Source organism: Polypterus senegalus, chromosome 14 (assembly GCF_016835505.1).
Source record: "Polypterus senegalus isolate Bchr_013 chromosome 14, ASM1683550v1, whole genome shotgun sequence".
Lineage (NCBI taxonomy): Eukaryota > Metazoa > Chordata > Cladistia > Polypteriformes > Polypteridae > Polypterus > Polypterus senegalus.
The window spans coordinates 112,145,768-112,165,821 of record NC_053167.1 but is presented as its reverse complement, the minus strand read 5'-3'; the positions used below and the strand labels follow the sequence as shown (position 1 = coordinate 112,165,821).

The 20,054-nt window shown below is 38.0% G+C and overlaps 1 protein-coding gene across 5 annotated transcripts in view; it reads left to right on the top strand.

Annotated features, from left to right (window-relative positions):
• The window catches only part of nr5a2 (nuclear receptor subfamily 5, group A, member 2), a 211,391-nt gene that overhangs the window by 97,439 nt on the left and 93,898 nt on the right, over nt 1-20,054 (top strand). For all 5 annotated transcript variants that reach the window (XM_039734913.1, XM_039734914.1, XM_039734911.1 and 2 more), the window contains one exon: nt 6,323-6,442. In XM_039734913.1, the coding sequence (XP_039590847.1) occupies nt 6,323-6,442 (120 nt within the window). The remainder of the gene's footprint in view (nt 1-6,322; nt 6,443-20,054) is intronic.

Below are 20,054 nucleotides of genomic sequence, written 5' to 3'. Positions count from 1 at the left end.
CTGAGACCACTGCACACACATGTGCTTGTGAATGTTTTTTCTTTAAACAATATGATCTATTAAGGTTCACACACTTAACCCACTTTGTCAGAACAAGACCATAGACTATTTTGGAACCCAAACTTTTGACCCCCGGGGTACTTTTGTTTTTTTTCCTTTTTACTACAGTGAATTTTAAGGACAGTGCCACCTGGTGTCTGAGAGCAATTGAAACACCAGACTAGCAGACAAACGGACCAGAGCTTAAAATTACTTACCTGGCCCATGCATGCAGAGCGGACTCTTCCTTTGTTAGGAGACTGTACTGCTTTAATGTGGTAGTGACATCCTTTACATCCTCTACAGCTCTGTGATGGCCAGTGTGTTTTTCTACACAGTGGTGTCCTGGGCTGTTAACATTCCTTCAAATGAGGCCCACTGAATTAACAAGCTTATTAAGAAGGCAGGCTCTGGTATAGGACGTACTGTGCACCCCCTGGCAGTTAAAATGAAGGAGAGAGTCCGTACAAAAAACTGAGAGTCATTATGAACCATGCTGCACATCCTCTGATGCACTAACACTGAGGACTTTCAACCAATGAATTGCTTAACAAAGGTTTACCCACTTACTGGAGCTTCGCTATATCAACAAAAAAACAATAGGCTGACATGTTTCTCAAGAAAGCTGATTTGTTTTGGCCATGTTTGAAGCCACGACTGAACTTTAGGAATGACCGTACCTTGCAACCCAAGGAAAGACAACTGACTTGCTTTATTAAACAGTGTAACAGGTTTTAGTTGCGCTAACACAATTACTGAGGTTTCTCTAATAACTAGTTAGCCTTTAGAGATGGCTAATTAAGAGAGCTGACCATTCTGGTGTGCTAAGGAGCCTCTGAGACCAGTCACCATCCAGGGAGAAGATGTGGAAGTGGTGCAGAGCTACAAGTACCTGGGAGTTCACATAATCAATAAACGGGACTGGTCTGACCACTCAGTGGCGCTGCACAAGAAGGGTCAGAGCAGACTGAACTTGTTAAGGAGACTCGGGTCTTTTGATGTGTGCAGCAAGCTGATGGGAACATTCTACCAGTCCACAGTAGCCAATGTGGTGTTCTACACTGAGGTCTCCTGGAGAAGCAGCCTGAGTGCAAAAAGATGCAGACTTATCAGGAGAGCCTGGACACACTAGTGGTGGAAAAGAGGACAGTAGCAGAATTGGATGTCAATGTCAAGATATTTATTTTAATCTATCTATCTATCTATCTATCTATCTATCTATCTATCTATCTATCTATCTATCTATCTATCGGAGAACAACATTTTTTTGTAATTAATGCTCCAATATTGTTTTGTAAGGACTAACAGAAGTGTAAAACATGAAGATTTATTTGAATCTAATCGTTGTGTATGGAATAAGAGGGGCTATGGAGCATTGGAGGAGAAGGAGACTTAAAGTGGTCATATTAAACTTCTGCTTTGAATGGATGTGCAGAGTAGGAGGTGTATACTGGGGACCTGAGGGGATGATGGATTAAACTTTGTACTTAATAATATCTATGAAAATGAACATCACAGTGAAGTTTCTGTCTCCATGTTACCCCCAGTAGCACATTAAGTTGTAGAATATTTAGTTTCCAAATTCTCTAATCATATAAATGATTTTTCTGTGCAAATATCTAATTGTTGTGATGTTTTCAAAGTTGCTTTCCTATACAGTCTGCTGAGTAAACCTGCTGTTAAAAATTGTATCTTAAAGTATATTAGATTAAATTGTTTCTTTTGGGAAAGAATGGTTTCCTACATTTGTCTCCCTGAGGCTGTGAAAGTTCCTCAGTGTTACTCGTAACGCCTGCCATGCATTGTGTCACATATGATTTGAGCTTTCTGGGAATGGAGAACATGCTGGATTGCCACAGACTTTTGTGTTGTACCTGCTCTATCTATCTATCTATCTATCTATCTATCTATCTATCTATCTATCTATCTATCTATCTATCTATCTATCTATCTAATATATAGTGCCTTATCTATCTATCTATCTATCTATTTATCTATCTATCTATCTATCTATCATATAGTGCCTTGTCTATCTATCTATCTATCTATCTATCTATCTATCTATCTATCTATCTATCTATCTATCTCAAATGCAGTACAATTGTACTGAAACTGATATACTGCATATTATATTATATTATATTATATTATATTATATTATATTATATTATATTATATTATATTATATTATATTATATTATATTATATATTGATTTTCACCTAAAATCATTTTTGAAGGTCACACAGTTGGAGAGACCAGGCCGCCCTTTCTGGAGAAACTTTTTCCAGCCACTCCTGGTAAATTCCCAGAAAATCATAAAGCAATGGAGAGATATAATTCCTAGGTTTTATAAAAACTGAAAATTATGGAAACCCATATGTCCAGTAGGCAGGGTGGTCTAGTGGTTAAAGGTCTGGAGTTTGCATTCCAAGGATTGCTTAACCTGCCTATACTCCAATTATGCAAAATTAAAATGCAAAGCTTTTTAGGGACGTTGTAAGGTGATTTATAAACTAAAAGTTTGTTTTTTTTTTGTTGGCTAGTACTTTTAATGTAGTTTAGATTAGTTTATTGTCCACAAGTGAAAGTGTGCTTTGATCTAATATGCACTATGCAAAGCACATTACTGCATAGAAGACATGCAATGAAATACAAGTTAATTACATATTTATATACATAAAAAGATCTCTAGAATAGTTAGTTATTTAAAAAAGAGAATTGAAATTGAAATTTGGCCTATTTATAAGTTTTACTGTATTACTATCGGTTTAAAACTATTTCTAATTCTATCTGTTTTAAAATTTAGCAGCAAGTATTGTCTCCCAGATTACAGAGTTCTTCTAAAGCGTTGGCCTTTTCTGAAGTAGCAAATAGCCCATTACCTTTTTGTGATTAGTGTCTGTGGCTGTTCATAGCTATAGCAGTCTGGATTCAAATTTCCAGTCACTGTCTGTGCAGACTTTGCATGTTCCTCCTGTGTCCCATATGTTTCCCCTGGGCACTGCAGTTTCCTCCTACATCTCAAAGCCACGCAGCCTAATGTTACTGGCCACCTCTAATAAGGCTCTGCATGAAGGAGAGTGTGTATGGCAGTGTGTGGTGTACCGTGGTGGAAATGAGAAAATTAGCACAGAAGAAAAGGTTTTGACAGGAAAATGCCGCTTAGACATGCCTAGTTTGTCAATCTCTATTTAGATAAACTGTTAAAACAAACTGTTACCAAAAGCCGAAGGTCCCTGAAGCCCACAATGTCTGTTTGCTCCTGGGTTGATTCCTGCCTTGTTCCAGTTACTGTAAGGGTAAGATGGTATCACTTTAGATTAGTTGTCCCTAATATGCTGCACTTACCATGTTATTACTTATATAAGGTGTTATTGCCTTGTACGTATTGTGTAATATAGTGTAACACTATAATTAATTACTCAATTGTAATTGTTATTTCATAATTTTTAAAAGTATTTAAAAGTATTTATGTACATAAAAGGTATTTATGTACATAGACTGTAGAATAACAACTAGAATTGTGTTACATAGTAAATAGAAGGTAATAACACCTAGTTGCTCTGTAATTATACAGGTAATTACATGATAAGTACAGAGTTATTAGAAACACCTAATCTAAAGTGATACTGGTAAGGTCTCAGTACCTCTAACATTGTGCTGGGTAGCGTCATTTCAGAAAATGGATGGATATCCATCCATCCAATTTCCATCCCGCTGAATCCGAACACAGGGGTCTGCTGGAGCAAATCCCAGCCAACACATGGCAGGAACCAATCCTAGGCAGGGTGCCAACCCACCGCAGGACACACACAAACACTCACCAAGGCCAATTTAGAATCGCCAATTCACCTAACCTGCGTGTCTTTGGACTGTGGGAGAAAACCCACGCAGACACGGGGAGAACATGCAAACTCCACGCAGGGAGGACCTGGGAAGTGAACCCGGGTCCTCTAACTGCGAGGCAGCAGCGCTACCACTGCACCACCATGCCGCCCATGGATGGATATTAGAGTATATATTATTAATAATACTGTATATTGGGTTGGATTTGTGCCATGCCAGTCTTCTACCACATATACACAATATATTATTTTCTCGGCTGTCATATTTATCAAAGGCACCTCAACATTACCACTGTTTCTGTGTGTTTATTACAGTTTGGAGCCAAGGTGGGTTAAGTGATTTGCTCAGGATCACACATCACAAATGAGCATTGAATTGGCAGCCTTAGGGTTTAAAGTCAGGTGCCTTATGTTTTAGATCAGCTATGCAAACAATTATGACAACATTGCTTATTCAGTGATAAGTGCTAAATGTGAATGTACTTTGTGGAGAATACACAATTACCATATAATTAATAATTGCCTTAAGGAAAAAATGCAAATTAAAAAAAAGCAGTCTAAGAAATCGCAAACCGTCAGTGCCTGAGGGTCATGTGTGATTGTTCACTTTGCTCCACTCTCCTACATTGTTTACTATCATTTTTCCAAGTGCATGCCTTCATGTTGTGTCGTAACATACAGCTACCTGCCTAGTGATCAACGCCGAACAGGGTACCATGGCACCTTTTGAATGCCTTTTTAGTTTACCCAAGTGGCCTTTTGTTCTGCTTAGACTACTCTTTTCTCAGGACAGAAAAATGAGCTTGAATAACGTCAGAATAAACAGACCTTGAAAAGTGATCTTTGCAGGATGTTGATCTTCCTCTGCTTCACCTTGTTTGGGTTGGAAGAACGTTATAAACAAGAGCTTCAGTCACAACAACCAGCCTAGGAGTCAAACTGGAGTTAGCAGTGGCAGTACAGAAATGTTGAATTAATCTGAAGCTGGGAGAGAACGTCTCGCATAAAGAAAAGTGTTGTCAATGTTGCCTTGCATGATGATCACAAGATAAAAAAGAAATCGATTTGAGTCAAACCACAAAAGCAGGCCAAAGCAGGGTTATGTACTCATTAACTATTCTTCCATTATTTTGAATTTGCTTATTCCTTTCCCTTGACATGAGGAAGGTAAACAGCAGGGACAGTAACTAATAATCCATCCATCCATTTTCTAACCCGCTGAATCCGAATATAGGGTCACGGGGGTCTGCTGGAGCCAATCCCAGCCAGCACAGGGCAGGAACCTATCCTGGGCAGGGTGCCAACCCACCACAGGACACACACAAGCACCAATTTAGAATCACCAATCCACCTAACCTGCATGTCTTTGGACTGCGGGAGGAAACCGGAGCGCCCGGAGGAAACCCACACAGACACGGGGAGAACATGCAAACTCCACGCAGGGAGGACCCGGGAAGCGAACCCGGGTCTCCTAACTGCGAGGCAGCAGCGCGCCACCGTGCCGCCCGTAATTAATAATCAAGGGCCTAATTGTAACTTTCATGTCCTTTGAAACTGGGGTGAAATCAGAAAACTAGCATGCAGTAGAACAAAATAAGAATGGCATGTGTGGTGTCTTGAGTTGGAACGTGGGTAACGTTCCTTTAAGAGAATGGGAATTATGGGATAGAAGAGAAGTGCGGGAGATTGGAAAAAAAAAAGGAGAGTGAATTAAAAGCAGTGAATGGAGTCTTGTGTCCAAGTTATTTGTAATAAGTAAGATGGGATTGCACTCGCGTCCTCAGAAGTGTGAAGCAGCAGTAGTTAGTGTTGTGCCACCTGATGGTATGCAATATAATTTGTTTTGGGTTTTTTTGTAGTGTCTAAACATTTTCTTTATAAAAGGCCCTTTGAGAGGAGAGTATAAATTTCAGAGCCAAGTAGATAAATCATCAAGATTATCACAGAATGTCCAAAGGAGAGCTGAATTGAGGAGATAAGAACTCCGACATTATGCAAACAATTGATGGAGTGTACATAATTCCCCTTTTACTCTTTTTTCCTCATTTTTTGTGAGCTACTCCCACTCAATAGCATCTTTCTATCTCTGGAGCTACGGCGACTAATAATTAACATTGTGAGGTGTGGGAAGAGCAGCACTCCTGACAATGGAGCTGTTGATTCAGGGCCGCGCTCCCTCCTGTTTCCCCACGTCATCATTGCAACTTTTCACTGATAAACTCACAACTTAATCACTTTTCAGAGCAAGTGTTTGCACCTGGGGCTACCACATAGACAGCTCATGAATTTGTAACAATGACAAATGGCATAGCAAAAACACAAAAAAACAAAAAATCATGGGAGAAATGTAGTCCCCTAAAGACTCCCTGGGCATTTTTATTGTTATTTTTTTGGGTCACTTGGGTCATTCAGCTTTTTTCTTTTCTGATTCCCACAGGTGGATGACCAAATGAAGCTTTTGCAGAACTGCTGGAGTGAACTGTTAATCCTTGATCACATTTTCAGACAAGTTGTACATGGAAAGGAAGGCTCAATCCTTTTAGTTACGGGGCAGCAGGTAAGCACAGAAGTACAGGAACGCTTTTTCGATTATGGAGGCTGCAGGTTCAGCTCTCCATCTTACATTCAATTGTCAGCTTCAATGAAAGTTGTTCAAAAATGTGTTTATAAGCAAACCTTTAAGTTACTGGTGCTCTTGATAAATGATGGGAGGCTGCTGATGTTGGTATTCTGTAAGAAAGTATTTCAGTATGAGTGAAAGCTATTCAGTCTACTATTTCTTCTCGACTCCATATGATCATCAGCCAAAATGCTTCATCTCTCTGTAACAGTGAGGACTTTCTCAAAATGACCTCCCCAGACAGTACAGTGCCACCCATGTCACACAGCAGCACAACTAAGCATGATGTAGGAGTTCTTCATCATATAATATAGTTTTGTGTCTTTGGTTCACATAACCATATTATATAATGTAATTGGCCAAAATATATAACAAATACTTAACATTATCATAAAATTCTCTTGATCTACCTAATCCGAGTCAGGGTCGTGATTGTTTTTCGTCTCTAGAGTGTTGAACAGAGGAAGAGACAGATCAGGAGATAAAGATATATTCAAGAAACAAAGTGAAGGACAAAAGCAGGAAATCTGTTCTAATGTCAGAAAATTGGGCGTGGTATTTGTAAACCAGGGATTCTTTGAAAAGTACAACCAGGGGAAAGGTTTGAGATGCATCCACAATCACGGACAAAGAAATTAGCAAGATACCAACTTAAATAGTGTCTCACATGGAGGGGGGGATTCACCCAGTAGTTGGGACATGCTTTCTGTCAACCTCTACCCAAAATAGCAGCACCCATAAGCAAACATAAAACATAATGCTAAAATAAAACAATCACCCTAAATATAAATTATTCATGAAAAAATGAAGTACCATTAGATTCCTCGTCTTTCACAACCAAAATAAAACAGAATAAAATGAAGAAAAATTAAATTGATCCAACAAAGTGAAAGAAACAGAAGCTAACTTAACAGTTGGACGCTGACCCAGAAGCACAAGGTGCAAAGTAGAAGACTACTTAGACCAGGGGTCTCAAACTCCAGTCCTGCAGGTTGTCATTCTAACCCTATTCTTAAATAGTGGCCAGTTTTTGCTGCTAATTAACTCCTTTTCCTTTTATTTTAATTGACTTGTTTTTTAACATTTATTCCCCTGATTGTTCCTCTGAATTGCTTCATTTCTTTCCATAAATGGCACCCAAACAGAAATGAAATGTGACACGAGTGAGCCAACAGAAGACCAACTAAGTCAGGACCATCAACTCCAACCAGTTACTAATTAGGCACCGAGTCTTGTTAATTAAACCCGTTCTTTAATTTCATGGCTTGTTGCTGCTCTCATTGTACAATAGCAGACATTTCTGAAATTGTTGATGTTCATTTTTCCAAGAGAGTTGGCCAAATGTTTTAGGGACCTGAGCAGATCAACATTCCTGAGACCTTCATCTTTCTTTATTTTCAGATATTGTATGATGGACACACGTTGCTGGTCCTGTTTTTGGCTCATTTTGTATCTTATTATTGTTTGGCTGCTAATTAGGAAAAAGAAACAAGGGGTTGGAGTCGTCAAGAACAAGTCAATTAAAATTAATTCAAAAGAAGTTAATTAGGAGCAAAAACAGGCCATTAATTAAGAAAAGGGTTAGAATGATAACCTGCTGCCACTGCGGCCCTCCAGGACTTGAGTTTAAGACCACTGGATTAGACGATGCCCCAGACTGTTGCAGAACCCACTCATAAACCCTCCCATACAGAGCCAATTTAGAGTGGCCAATTACTGCAACACTCATTTATGATAAATACCAGAGTAGCCAGAGAAAAATACAGACAGACACGGAGCAAACTCCGTGCAAAACACAGACACAGAGCAAACTCCAAAGAAACAATGGCAGACAATCAAGCTGAATCCACGAAGCAGCAATAATACGCATTTCACCACTGTCTAGAAATAGTGAAACGTAAACATGTTCAAGAATTACTGTGAGAGAACTGAAAGACCATTAGATGGTATTGAAGTAAGAGACATAAATCAGTCAAATAACTAGGCAACCAGGAATCAAAGAGCAAGAGGATAAGATGTTGTGGCCAAAACTGAAACTCAAAGAGCCAAAACAAACCTACCACTACGACCTACTTGGAAAATAAGCTAACTATACCACACCAAACTACATACTGCTTATCCACCCGGGGTAATGCAGACTGACACCGGTGCAAATTTATAACATGCCAATTATGACTTTATAAATGTAATGACGAGGTCATGCGGCATGAGTCAATGTTATCGCATAAACAAATAAAACTAAAATAGTAGGAAACTTAAACTTTTCCAAAATTAATTAATTTGAAAGTCAGACAGGAAAATTGAAATATATGTCAAAAAACATAAATTAACTGAAAATGTACATACACAATGCATCTATTATTACAGTATCATTTTAAAAGAAATTGCACATTTCATTGGCTATGCACTTACACATCTACAACCTAAACACCATTACGCATTTCCCGATCTCTTTGATTGAACTTTACTTGGGTAACAGAGGTTTCAGGACATTGAAATAATAAATCTGCCATACGCATTAAATTATTACAAATGCATGTTGTTATAGTCTGCTGGAGGTCTTATTGTGGAGTTTTGTTTTTTGTCCCTTTTGTATCTTATTTTCCCTGCTCTTCATGAGATGTTTTGTTTTACACTTTTCGTAATCATGTTGTTATTCATTTCTCTGTTCCTTTTGTTAGTTTTGTTTATTTTTCTTTGTTTTTAGGCAATTATATTATTACATTAAGTTTCCCTTTGGTGCTGCCATTAGTCTTTATTAGGGTTATAGCAAGCACTTGTTGTCATTGCTCACAGGCAGCGACATTAACTTTTGAGTTTTGTTCTTCCGCACTAATTTGGTTTTGAAAATTTTTTTGTTCCAGGGTTTTTTGGCTAATTGATTTTTGGCATTTAAATTATGGATTTAATTTCAGATTGGGTTTTGTTAATTCTGCTTCTCCTGTTCAGTTTCATACCATTTCTTAAGGTATCTTCTTTCCTTTCATAGTTTAAAAATTTTGTTTTCATTTTTAAACTTTTTGTGTTTTGTTTTGTTTTTTTAATTTGGAAATTGTGGAATTCTTTTATTTTGTGCTATTTAGGTTTCTTATTTTACTTTGGCGATTTATTTTTTGGATATTTAGAATGATAAATATTAAGATTTGTCTGTGCTTTTATCACATTCCGCATTGATTATTGTAATTCCCTACTGGCAGCTTCTAATCTTTTATCACAGCTCCAGCTTATTCAAAACTCGGCTGCAAGAGTCCTTACACTGACCAGCAGCAGCGAGCACATCACACCCATCCTGCTCCATCTTCACTGGCTCCCTGTGCCTTACAGAATCGAATATAAAATCCTACTAATAATCTCCAAAGCCTTAAATGACCTTGCGGCAAACTACATCAGTGAGCTTCTCCATCACTATGTGCCTGTCTGCCCACTAAGGTCCTCTGATTCTGGTAATCTTGTTATACTCCACACTAATCTACACTCCATGGATGACAGGGCCTTCAGCTGTATAGCGCCCAGACTCTGGAATGATCTAACGAAATTAATCAGGTCAACTGACTCCATGAATTCTTTTAAAAAAACAACTCAAAACTCATCTGTTCAGGAAGGCTTTTAGCTCTGCCTGACTTTACTACCCTTCTCTCAGTTTACCTCTCTGTCAAGATGCTCATGTAACCTGTATGTGTGTGTTAGACCATCAATTATGTTGTCTGTTAGGCATTTTCTCTGAATTTGCTGTCTTAATCTGCTTTATTTATTTATCTGGTTTGTACAATGCTATATACTGTATACCCTGTCGTTCTTTCTTAAACTGTGTGAAGTGCCTTTAGCATGGGAAAGGCGCTATATAAATAAAATGATTATTATTATTATTGTCCATTCTTGCTGTAGTCAATTCAGGTAGTTAAACATCCATGCAATTTCTTCTTTCTGTAGTTTACCATTACAATATATTGAGAGGGAAGATTTTGCCACATTAATATTGTATATTTTCCTCTAGTTTTTGTATTTTTACAGGACCATAGACACATCATAGAACTCCTTAAGTGGTAGTTTCACATAGACAGGCACTTACATTTACTACAAAGTAGAAGGATGAAAATAAACATTAATAAAAATGATGTAACTTATCTCCCTGGACAAATAACGTGGACAACTTCTGACAGTGAGAACTTCAATGTCTGTAGCTGTAGTTAACTGTAATATGCCCTGTTTTATACCATTCTTCATTCACATAGATGACCAGATCGTTTTTTTTCACAACACACTGGTTCTCTCTCCTCTTGAATAAGATGAAATCAATCCCAGCCTTAATCAGGTATATCAGGCTTCAGCCAAATCTTTGTAATACATATGATGCCACATTACCTATACACAACATGACCAGCTCCGAGGAGAAAACAGCTCATCCATTTTATTTGAAAGCAATCAAACATTGCTCAATAGATGGCAGACCAGTTCCTTTTTCTCTTCATTTGATTCCTTCTCAAGCTCTTTGCAGTTTATGTCTTTGGACAAACAACTCGTGTGGTAGTGTGAAACGCTCGAGATCACAGTGCTAGTAGCTGATTACGGGAGTATTTACTACAAGCCACCATTTTAGCTTGTCAGCGTTTCATACATTTCTTACATTGATGTTGCAGATGTCAAGTAGCCTTCAGATCCTCTTTACCCTCCTTGTGACTTCTCCCAAGTTTGCAGTTGGTCTGAAAGGCAGCTGAGATATGTCGGTGTTTGGGTTTGTGACGACAGTAGCAGATCCTTATTAAATTTAAAATCCATTTATATGGTTTTCTACTGGATAATGTCAGTGACAAGACTGAAGCCAGATCAACATTAATCCTCAAGTTAGTTAAAATTAGTAAACTAAGTTGAAAAACACAAGGAAAATGCAAACAGAACACAGAGTTTCTGTAAAAGACTGCTGATTGTGCATAATCTGGAAGTAACCAGCAACAAAAATCAATAAATGATACAATACAGCAGGTACAACACAAACGTCTGTGGCAATCCAGGGTGTTCTCCATTCCCAGAAAGCTCAAATCATATGTGACACAATGCATGGCAGGCGTTGAGTAACACTGAGGAACTTTCACAGCCTCAGGGAGACAAATGTAGGAAACCATTCTTTCCCTATAGAAACAATTTAATTTAATTTAGTTTAATATACAACTTTTCACAGCAGGTTTACTCAGTAGACTGTATAGAAAAGCTACTTTGAAAACATCACAACAATTAGATATTTGCACAGAAAAATCATTTATATGATTAGAGAATTTGGAAACTAAATATTCTACAACATAATGTGCTACTGGAGGTAACATGGAGACAGAAACTTCACTGTGATGTTCATTTTCATAGATATTATTAAGTACAAAGTTTAATCCATCATCCCCTCAGGTCCCCAGTATACACCTCCTACTCTGCACATCCATTCAAAGCAGAAGTTTAATATGACCACTTTAAGTCTCCTTCTCCTCCAATGCTCCATAGCCCCTCTTATTCCATACACAACGATTAGATTCAAATAAATCTTCATGTTTTACACTTCTGTTAGTCCTTACAAAACAATACTTGAGCATTAATTACAAAAATGTAGTTCTCCTTCAGAGAGATAGATAGACAGATAGACAGAAAGATAGATAGATATGAAAGGCACCATATAATAGATAGATAGATAGATATGAAAGGCACCATATAATAGATAGATAGATAGATAGATAGATAGATAGATAGATAGATAGATATGAAAGGCACCATATGATAGATAGATAGATAGATAGATAGATAGATAGATAGATAGATAGATAGATAGATAGATATGAAAGGCACCATATGATTGATAGATAGATAGATAGATAGATAGATAGATAGATAGATAGATAGATATGAAAGGCACCATATGATAGATAGATAGATAGATAGATAGATATGGCACTATATGATAGATAGATAGATAGATAGATAGATAGATAGATAGATAGATATGAAAGGCACCATATGATTGATGATTGATAGATAGATAGATAGATAGATAGATAGATAGATAGATAGATAGATAGATATGAAAAGCACTATATTATATGTACTGTATTAAGTACTGATGTGCTTTACTACAGTATATAGCTAGATTAATATGAAGGCACTATATTTCATACATTAATAACAAATGTGCTTTATTACAGTATATTTTTGGTATTTGGTACACAGGCATATCTAGACATATAAATATGAAAGACGCTGTATTACATACAGTGTCAGTATATGGCCTCTGTGGATTTGAATAAAATCATAGACTAAATAAGTTGATGTAATCAAATTGGAGTATCTTTATTTGTCTTCGTAATTTTTTGATCCAATGCAAAAATGGGATTTTTTTGGTATAAACTGAAAGAAAGAAAGAAAGAAAGACTAGCCGGTGAAATGCGAGCCCGGCACCGTGGGACGTGTGGAGTATTTCACTATTTGCATATTTTGGTTAATGAACAGCTGGCGTTGAGGGGCTCAGCAGGGAAAAGGAAGCTCTCGACCTGTTTCATTATCTCTTGCTATTTTACTGCGGGTTAAGAGTGACAGCCATCCAGTAATGTACAAATCATCAAAATGAAGCTCCGTCTACATGCCCGAAAACTGCCTCGTGTGCTAATGATATTTATAGAACACAAATGATCAATTAGGGTCACATTAGGCAGTTGCGCGCTGCACTCTGTTCTTCACATGCCGGAGTGGAGAAGGGGCTGTGCTACTCATGTAACATCAGGGAAAGCTCCCCTTTTGTTCGTCCCAGGCTGCATTTCGGTTGAAACAGCATGGGGACCCACGGGGAGATGATTCGGTGTGGGTTGGGGAAAAGGCTGGTGAGCGATCCTCACAAAGGAATTTGAACAAGCGCACAAGTAGATGAGCGGAAAAACGAAGGAGAGACCTCATCAGATATAAGATTTGATTACAGTTTTTGATATACTGTACTTTGCTTGGAAATTTTAAGTAGTTAAATGTGAACGGAAGTTTGACAGAATGAATTATGGGTGCGCGCCACCGTGAAAATGCGATTTTTTCCGAGGTCAGCGTTGTCAGAGCGCTGGCATAATATAGGGAGAAAAAATATTAAATAAAGTATTAAATAAAGTGTGGCAATGCAACAAATTTATCGGTGCCTTAAGAGTCGTAAAATTATAACTCTCCAGACAGCCACGAAATCATCCTGTCGGAAGATTTATCCCACTTTGAGATTTTGGAAAGAAAATGGCTAAATACTTCAATCAATCCAGTTTTAATTAGTCATTGTCTTTTCTCCCAGCACTGGCGGACAACAGACATGAACCAAGAATGGACTGGTCGCCAGTCCTGTACAGGACATAATCACTTCGCGTATTCAACCACACCAAGGGTCGGTTTGGAGTTCATAATTGCGAGGGTTTGAGATGTGGGATGTGACTTTGAAGCACCGCGCGGAAGTTTGAAAACGGATTTCGTTTTACACTAACTGACATAAAAAGTCATCAAAATGTCAAACAGGCAGCTCAGGCGAATAAACTTCACACGAAACTGTCGTAGTAGTATTCAGTGAAGAGCTCGGAGTATACTGGCATTTGAAAAATGCGAGACACCAGAGAGTAAAATGAAAACCGCAGGAACAACAGCAAATGGATTCAATGAATTGACCTGAACAGGAGACTGCTGCCTGTTTTTGAGTGACGTGTGAGCCTTTCACGTTCTTATGTATGTTTCCACCCAAAACTAATTTACTTTTAAACCCTCCACTCCTCCGTCATTCCAGTTTCTGCCCTAAATCTGCAGGGTATGTAAATGACACGATGCAGGAATGATTCTTACGACTGTGCATGACTATCATCATGTAAGTCTTAAGTATGAACAGAAAGAATTTCAGGTCTGCTTAGTGATCTCCTTTGGATCCCAAAACATTTGTGTGTGCTCTCAAAGAAAGTAAAATCAACAGAGCTGGAAATGTCCAGTGAGGCAAAATAAGAATGAACCATTTACAATTTAATAACAAGTTCCATTTAACAGCAGAGAGAGAGCATAAGTAAGGAATTGTTTGCATCAAAAATGGTGGCTTTCCATGCAGGAACCAGTCTGAGCCCCCCAGGTTAGCTGGTCACCTACACTTGTTTGCTTTACATCTCTTTATTCTTTGAAAGCTGATGATTATTGGAAACAAGTATCTTGAAAAGCAACTCAATTAAGGCAAAAGAAATGTGTTCCATTACTCGTAGCAATTGGTTACTCATTTGGAAAGGAGCTGAAATGAAAACCTTCAGCCACTGCGGCCAAACAAAATCAGAATTTGACAGACCTGTCCTAAAGGACGCCCAGACCAAGACCTGACGAAATCTACACAGATGATAAAGACCATGGGTTTCAAACGCTATGAGTTAGCGCACTTTAACTTATGATTTGGTAATTGTTATACATATATATATAAAGTACTAGCTGTGCTACCTGTTTAAGACAGGTCAAAAAATTATGATTAATGTAGACCTCATGGTTTTTATTTGATATATGGGTTTTCCATTTGGTCTGGTATTATAATATACCCCCAATCCCCTTTCCTTATGGTAGCCAGTTCCTCATTGGATAGGGAAACCCATTTTCACCAAGTTCTTCTTAGTGTCATGTGTTGATCTGACCACTCAAAGTCAGAAGTGTTCTGCTGGGAAAATGTGACAGTGGTTGTTACTGCATTGACCTGGTTCAGTAAATCTAGCCTAGTCATGTTGGGGCTTTGGTTTCCTGCCATGTACATTCATTTATGGTTACTTCCACTGATCCATCACCCACCATACAAAGATTAACATTGCAGCTATAAACCTCATTCACGTGGCCCAAGCCAGTGAAAGAAAGTTGCTACCACGCTGCTGTTGCTAGCATATAACATCAGAAAATAGAATAGGAAGATAATACCAATTTTGTTATTTCTAGACCCTTGTTTGGTATTTTTGGTAGTTTGGTAAACTTGTTCCAATTTTTTATTTTTGTGACACTTCTTTAACTTAATGTTTCACCTATTTTTTACATTTTCTTCCTAACCCTAGCAACCTGATGGATACACAGATACCACAATGCGCACCCATACAGTAGACACTTGTGCTTTTGCTAAAGTGGAGAGGCTGATTTCTGCCTGTCTAACAGTTAGTTTCTGTTGGACATATTCAACGTTACTGTTTGCAGTGCATCATCTATTGGAATATGTTTTGTAATGAATGTAGTAATAAAATGCATTGCAATTTTCACTCCAACAGATGGCGCGTTACAAGCCTCATCCTAACCCTAACCTAGAATCCCATATCAAATAGCATATAACATAGCAACTGCACAGACACACAAACACTTGTCCTTTTATTATGGTAGATAATTATGTGTATTGCCATAATCCTCCTGTATGATTTTTTTTTTTAATGTAACTGTGCTAAACCCATGGTACTTTCACCTTCTCCTTTTTCATTGCAGCATATTTGTATATTCTACTGTATGTGTAAACTAACTCCTAAGCATCTTAGGATTACTATTACACATTTCCACTTTATAGATTTAAACTTTAATTGTCCTATCGAGAAAGCTGTAGAGTATCATGAAGAGCTGCACTCTGACTGTTAAAAGTTATTGATTTGTCATTCTTGACAGCAGTGTGCATTCCAAAATGTGATTTATGCATTTGATAAAATGAAATCAGTGATTCTGAATTAAATACATCAAACAGTCAATCAATATTTATTTTATACAGAGCTTTACATAGCGACCACAAAGGGCTTTACAAAGCAATTCATAATACACTCCAAATGAGTGATTGGAGTGACTGCAGGAACAGAAGCTTTGCCATGTGGACTGAGCCAAAGCTTTAAATACCGTTTGGATAACGGATTCACAACGTCAGTTTAAGCATTACAAGTAAGATCAAAAGTCCATCCTAACTGGCTATAGCGTCCATATGGTTTAAGTCCGTTCGCAAGCTCTGACATCTGTAAATGGGCCCCCATTCTCTACTGTCACCTCTTTTAAGAAGTATCAGAGCAAATTTCTCTCATCATTGGACAATTGTAGTCTCTCCTGTTTGACTTTTATCCACACTGGTCTGTTTCTTTTTAAAAATGCAGACATTAGTCTCTGTTTTCATCTTTCTTCCACTCTACCTTAGCATTTTCAACCCCTAAAAACTGAAACTTTTGAAAAAGTTCTCCAGGGCCGTATACTTCTGAAAACACCGGCTTGGAGTTGTAATGGGTGAGAACACAATAGATAGATAGATAGATAGATAGATAGATAGATATGATAAAGGCACCATATGATAGATAGATAGATAGATAGATAGATAGATAGATAGATAGATAGATAGATAGATAGATAGATAGATATGAAAGGCACTATATTATATGTACTGTATTAAGTACTGATGTGCTTTACTACAGTATATAGCTAGATTAATATGAAGGCACTATATTTCATACATTAATAACAAATGTGCTTTATTACAGTATATTTTTGGTATTTGGTACACAGGCATATCTAGACATATAAATATGAAAGACGCTGTATTACATACAGTGTCAGTATATGGCCTCTGTGGATTTGAATAAAATCATAGACTAAATAAGTTGATGTAATCAAATTGGAGTATCTTTATTTGTCTTCGTAATTTTTTGATCCAATGCAAAAATGGGATTTTTTTGGTATAAACTGAAAGAAAGAAAGAAAAAGACTAGCCGGTGAAATGCGAGCCCGGCACCGTGGGACGTGTGGAGTATTTCACTATTTGCATATTTTGGTTAATGAACAGCTGGCGTTGAGGGGCTCAGCAGGGAAAAGGAAGCTCTCGACCTGTTTCATTATCTCTTGCTATTTTACTGCGGGTTAAGAGTGACAGCCATCCAGTAATGTACAAATCATCAAAATGAAGCTCCGTCTACATGCCCGAAAACTGCCTCGTGTGCTAATGATATTTATAGAACACAAATGATCAATTAGGGTCACATTAGGCAGTTGCGCGCTGCACTCTGTTCTTCACATGCCGGAGTGGAGAAGGGGCTGTGCTACTCATGTAACATCAGGGAAAGCTCCTTTGTTCGTCCCAGGCTACATTTCGGTTGAAACAGCATGGGACCCACGGGAGATGATTCGGTGTGGGTTGGGGAAAAGGCTGGTGAGCGATCCTCACAAAGGAATTTGAACAAGCGCACAAGTAGATGAGCGGAAAAACGAAGGAGAGACCTCATCAGATATAAGATTTGATTACAGTTTTTGATATACTGTACTTTGCTTGGAAATTTTAAGTAGTTAAATGTGAACGGAAGTTTGACAGAATGAATTATGGGTGCGCGCGCCACCGTGAAAATGCGATTTTTTCCGAGGTCAGCGTTGTCAGAGCGCTGGCATAATATAGGGAGAAAAAATATTAAATAAAGTATTAAATAAAGTGTGGCAATGCAACAAATTTATCGGTGCCTTAAGAGTCGTAAAATTATAACTCTCCAGACAGCCACGAAATCATCCTGTCGGAAGATTTATCCCACTTTGAGATTTTGGAAAGAAAATGGCTAAATACTTCAATCAATCCAGTTTTAATTAGTCATTGTCTTTTCTCCCAGCACTGGCGGACACAGACATGAACCAAGCATGGACTGGTCGCCAGTCCTGTACAGGACATAATCACTTCGCGTATTCAACCACACCAAGGGTCGGTTTGGAGTTCATAATTGCGAGGGTTTGAGATGTGGGATGTGACTTTGAAGCACCGCGCGGAAGTTTGAAAACGGATTTCGTTTTACACTAACTGACATAAAAAGTCATCAAAATGTCAAACAGGCAGCTCAGGCGAATAAACTTCACACGAAACTGTCGTAGTAGTATTCAGTGAAGAGCTCGGAGTATACTGGCATTTGAAAAATGCGAGACACCAGAGAGTAAAATGAAAACCGCAGGAACAACAGCAAATGGATTCAATGAATTGACCTGAACAGGAGACTGCTGCCTGTTTTTGAGTGACGTGTGAGCCTTTCACGTTCTTATGTATGTTTCCACCCAAAACTAATTTACTTTTAAACCCTCCACTCCTCCGTCATTCCAGTTTCTGCCCTAAATCTGCAGGGTATGTAAATGACACGATGCAGGAATGATTCTTACGACTGTGCATGACTATCATCATGTAAGGCTAAAGTATGAGCAGAAGGAATTTCAGGTCTGCTTAGTGATCTCCTTTGGATCCCAAAACATTTGTGTGTGCTCTCAAAGAAAGTAAAATCAACAGAGCTGGAAATGTCCAGTGAGGCAAAATAAGAATGAACCATTTACAATTTAATAACAAGTTCCATTTAACAGCAGAGAGAGAGCATAAGTAAGGAATTGTTTGCATCAAAAATGGTGGCTTTCCATGCAGGAACCAGTCTGAGCCCCCCAGGTTAGCTGGTCACCTACACTTGTTTGCTTTACATCTCTTTATTCTTTGAAAGCTGATGATTATTGGAAACAAGTATCTTGAAAAGCAACTCAATTAAGGCAAAAGAAATGTGTTCCATTACTCGTAGCAATTGGTTACTCATTTGGAAAGGAGCTGGAGTGAAAACCTTCAGCCACTGCGGCCAAACAAAATCAGAATTTGACAGACCTGTCCTAAAGGACGCCCAGACCAAGACCTGACGAAATCTACACAGATGATAAAGACCATGGGTTTCAAACGCTATGAGTTAGCGCACTTTAACTTATGATTTGGTAATTGTTATACATATATATAAAGTACTAGCTGTGCTACCTGTTTAAGACAGGTCAAAAAATTATGATTAATGTAGACCTCATGGTTTTTATTTGATATATGGGTTTTCCATTTGGTCTGGTATTATAATATACCCCCAATCCCCTTTCCTTATGGTAGCCAGTTCCTCATTGGATAGGGAAACCCATTTTCACCAAATTCTTCTTAGTGTCATTTGTTGATCTGACCACTCAAAGTCAGAAGTGTTTTGGGAAAATGTGACAGTGGTTGTTACTGCATTGACCTGGTTCAGTAAATCTAGCCTAGTCATGTTGGGGCTTTGGTTTCCTGCCATGTACATTCATTTATGGTTACTTCATACAAAGATTAACATTGCAGCTATAAACCTCATTCACGTGGTAAACCCTCATTCACGTGGCCCAAGCCAGTGAAAGAAAGTTGCTACCACGCTGCTGTTGCTAGCATATAACATCAGAAAATAGAATAGGAAGATAATACCAATTTTGTTATTTCTAGACCCTTGTTTGGTATTTTTGGTAGTTTGGTAAACTTGTTCCAATTTTTTATTTTTGTGACACTTCTTTAACTTAATGTTTCACCTATTTTTTACATTTTCTTCCTAACCCTAGCAACCTGATGGATACACAGATACCACAATACACACCCATACAGTAGACACTTGTGCTTTTGCTAAAGTGGAGAGGCTGATTTCTGCCTGTCTAACAGTTAGTTTCTGTTGGACATATTCAACGTTACTGTTTGCAGTGCATCATCTATTGGAATATGTTTTGTAATGAATGTAGTAATAAAATGCATTGCAATTTTCACTCC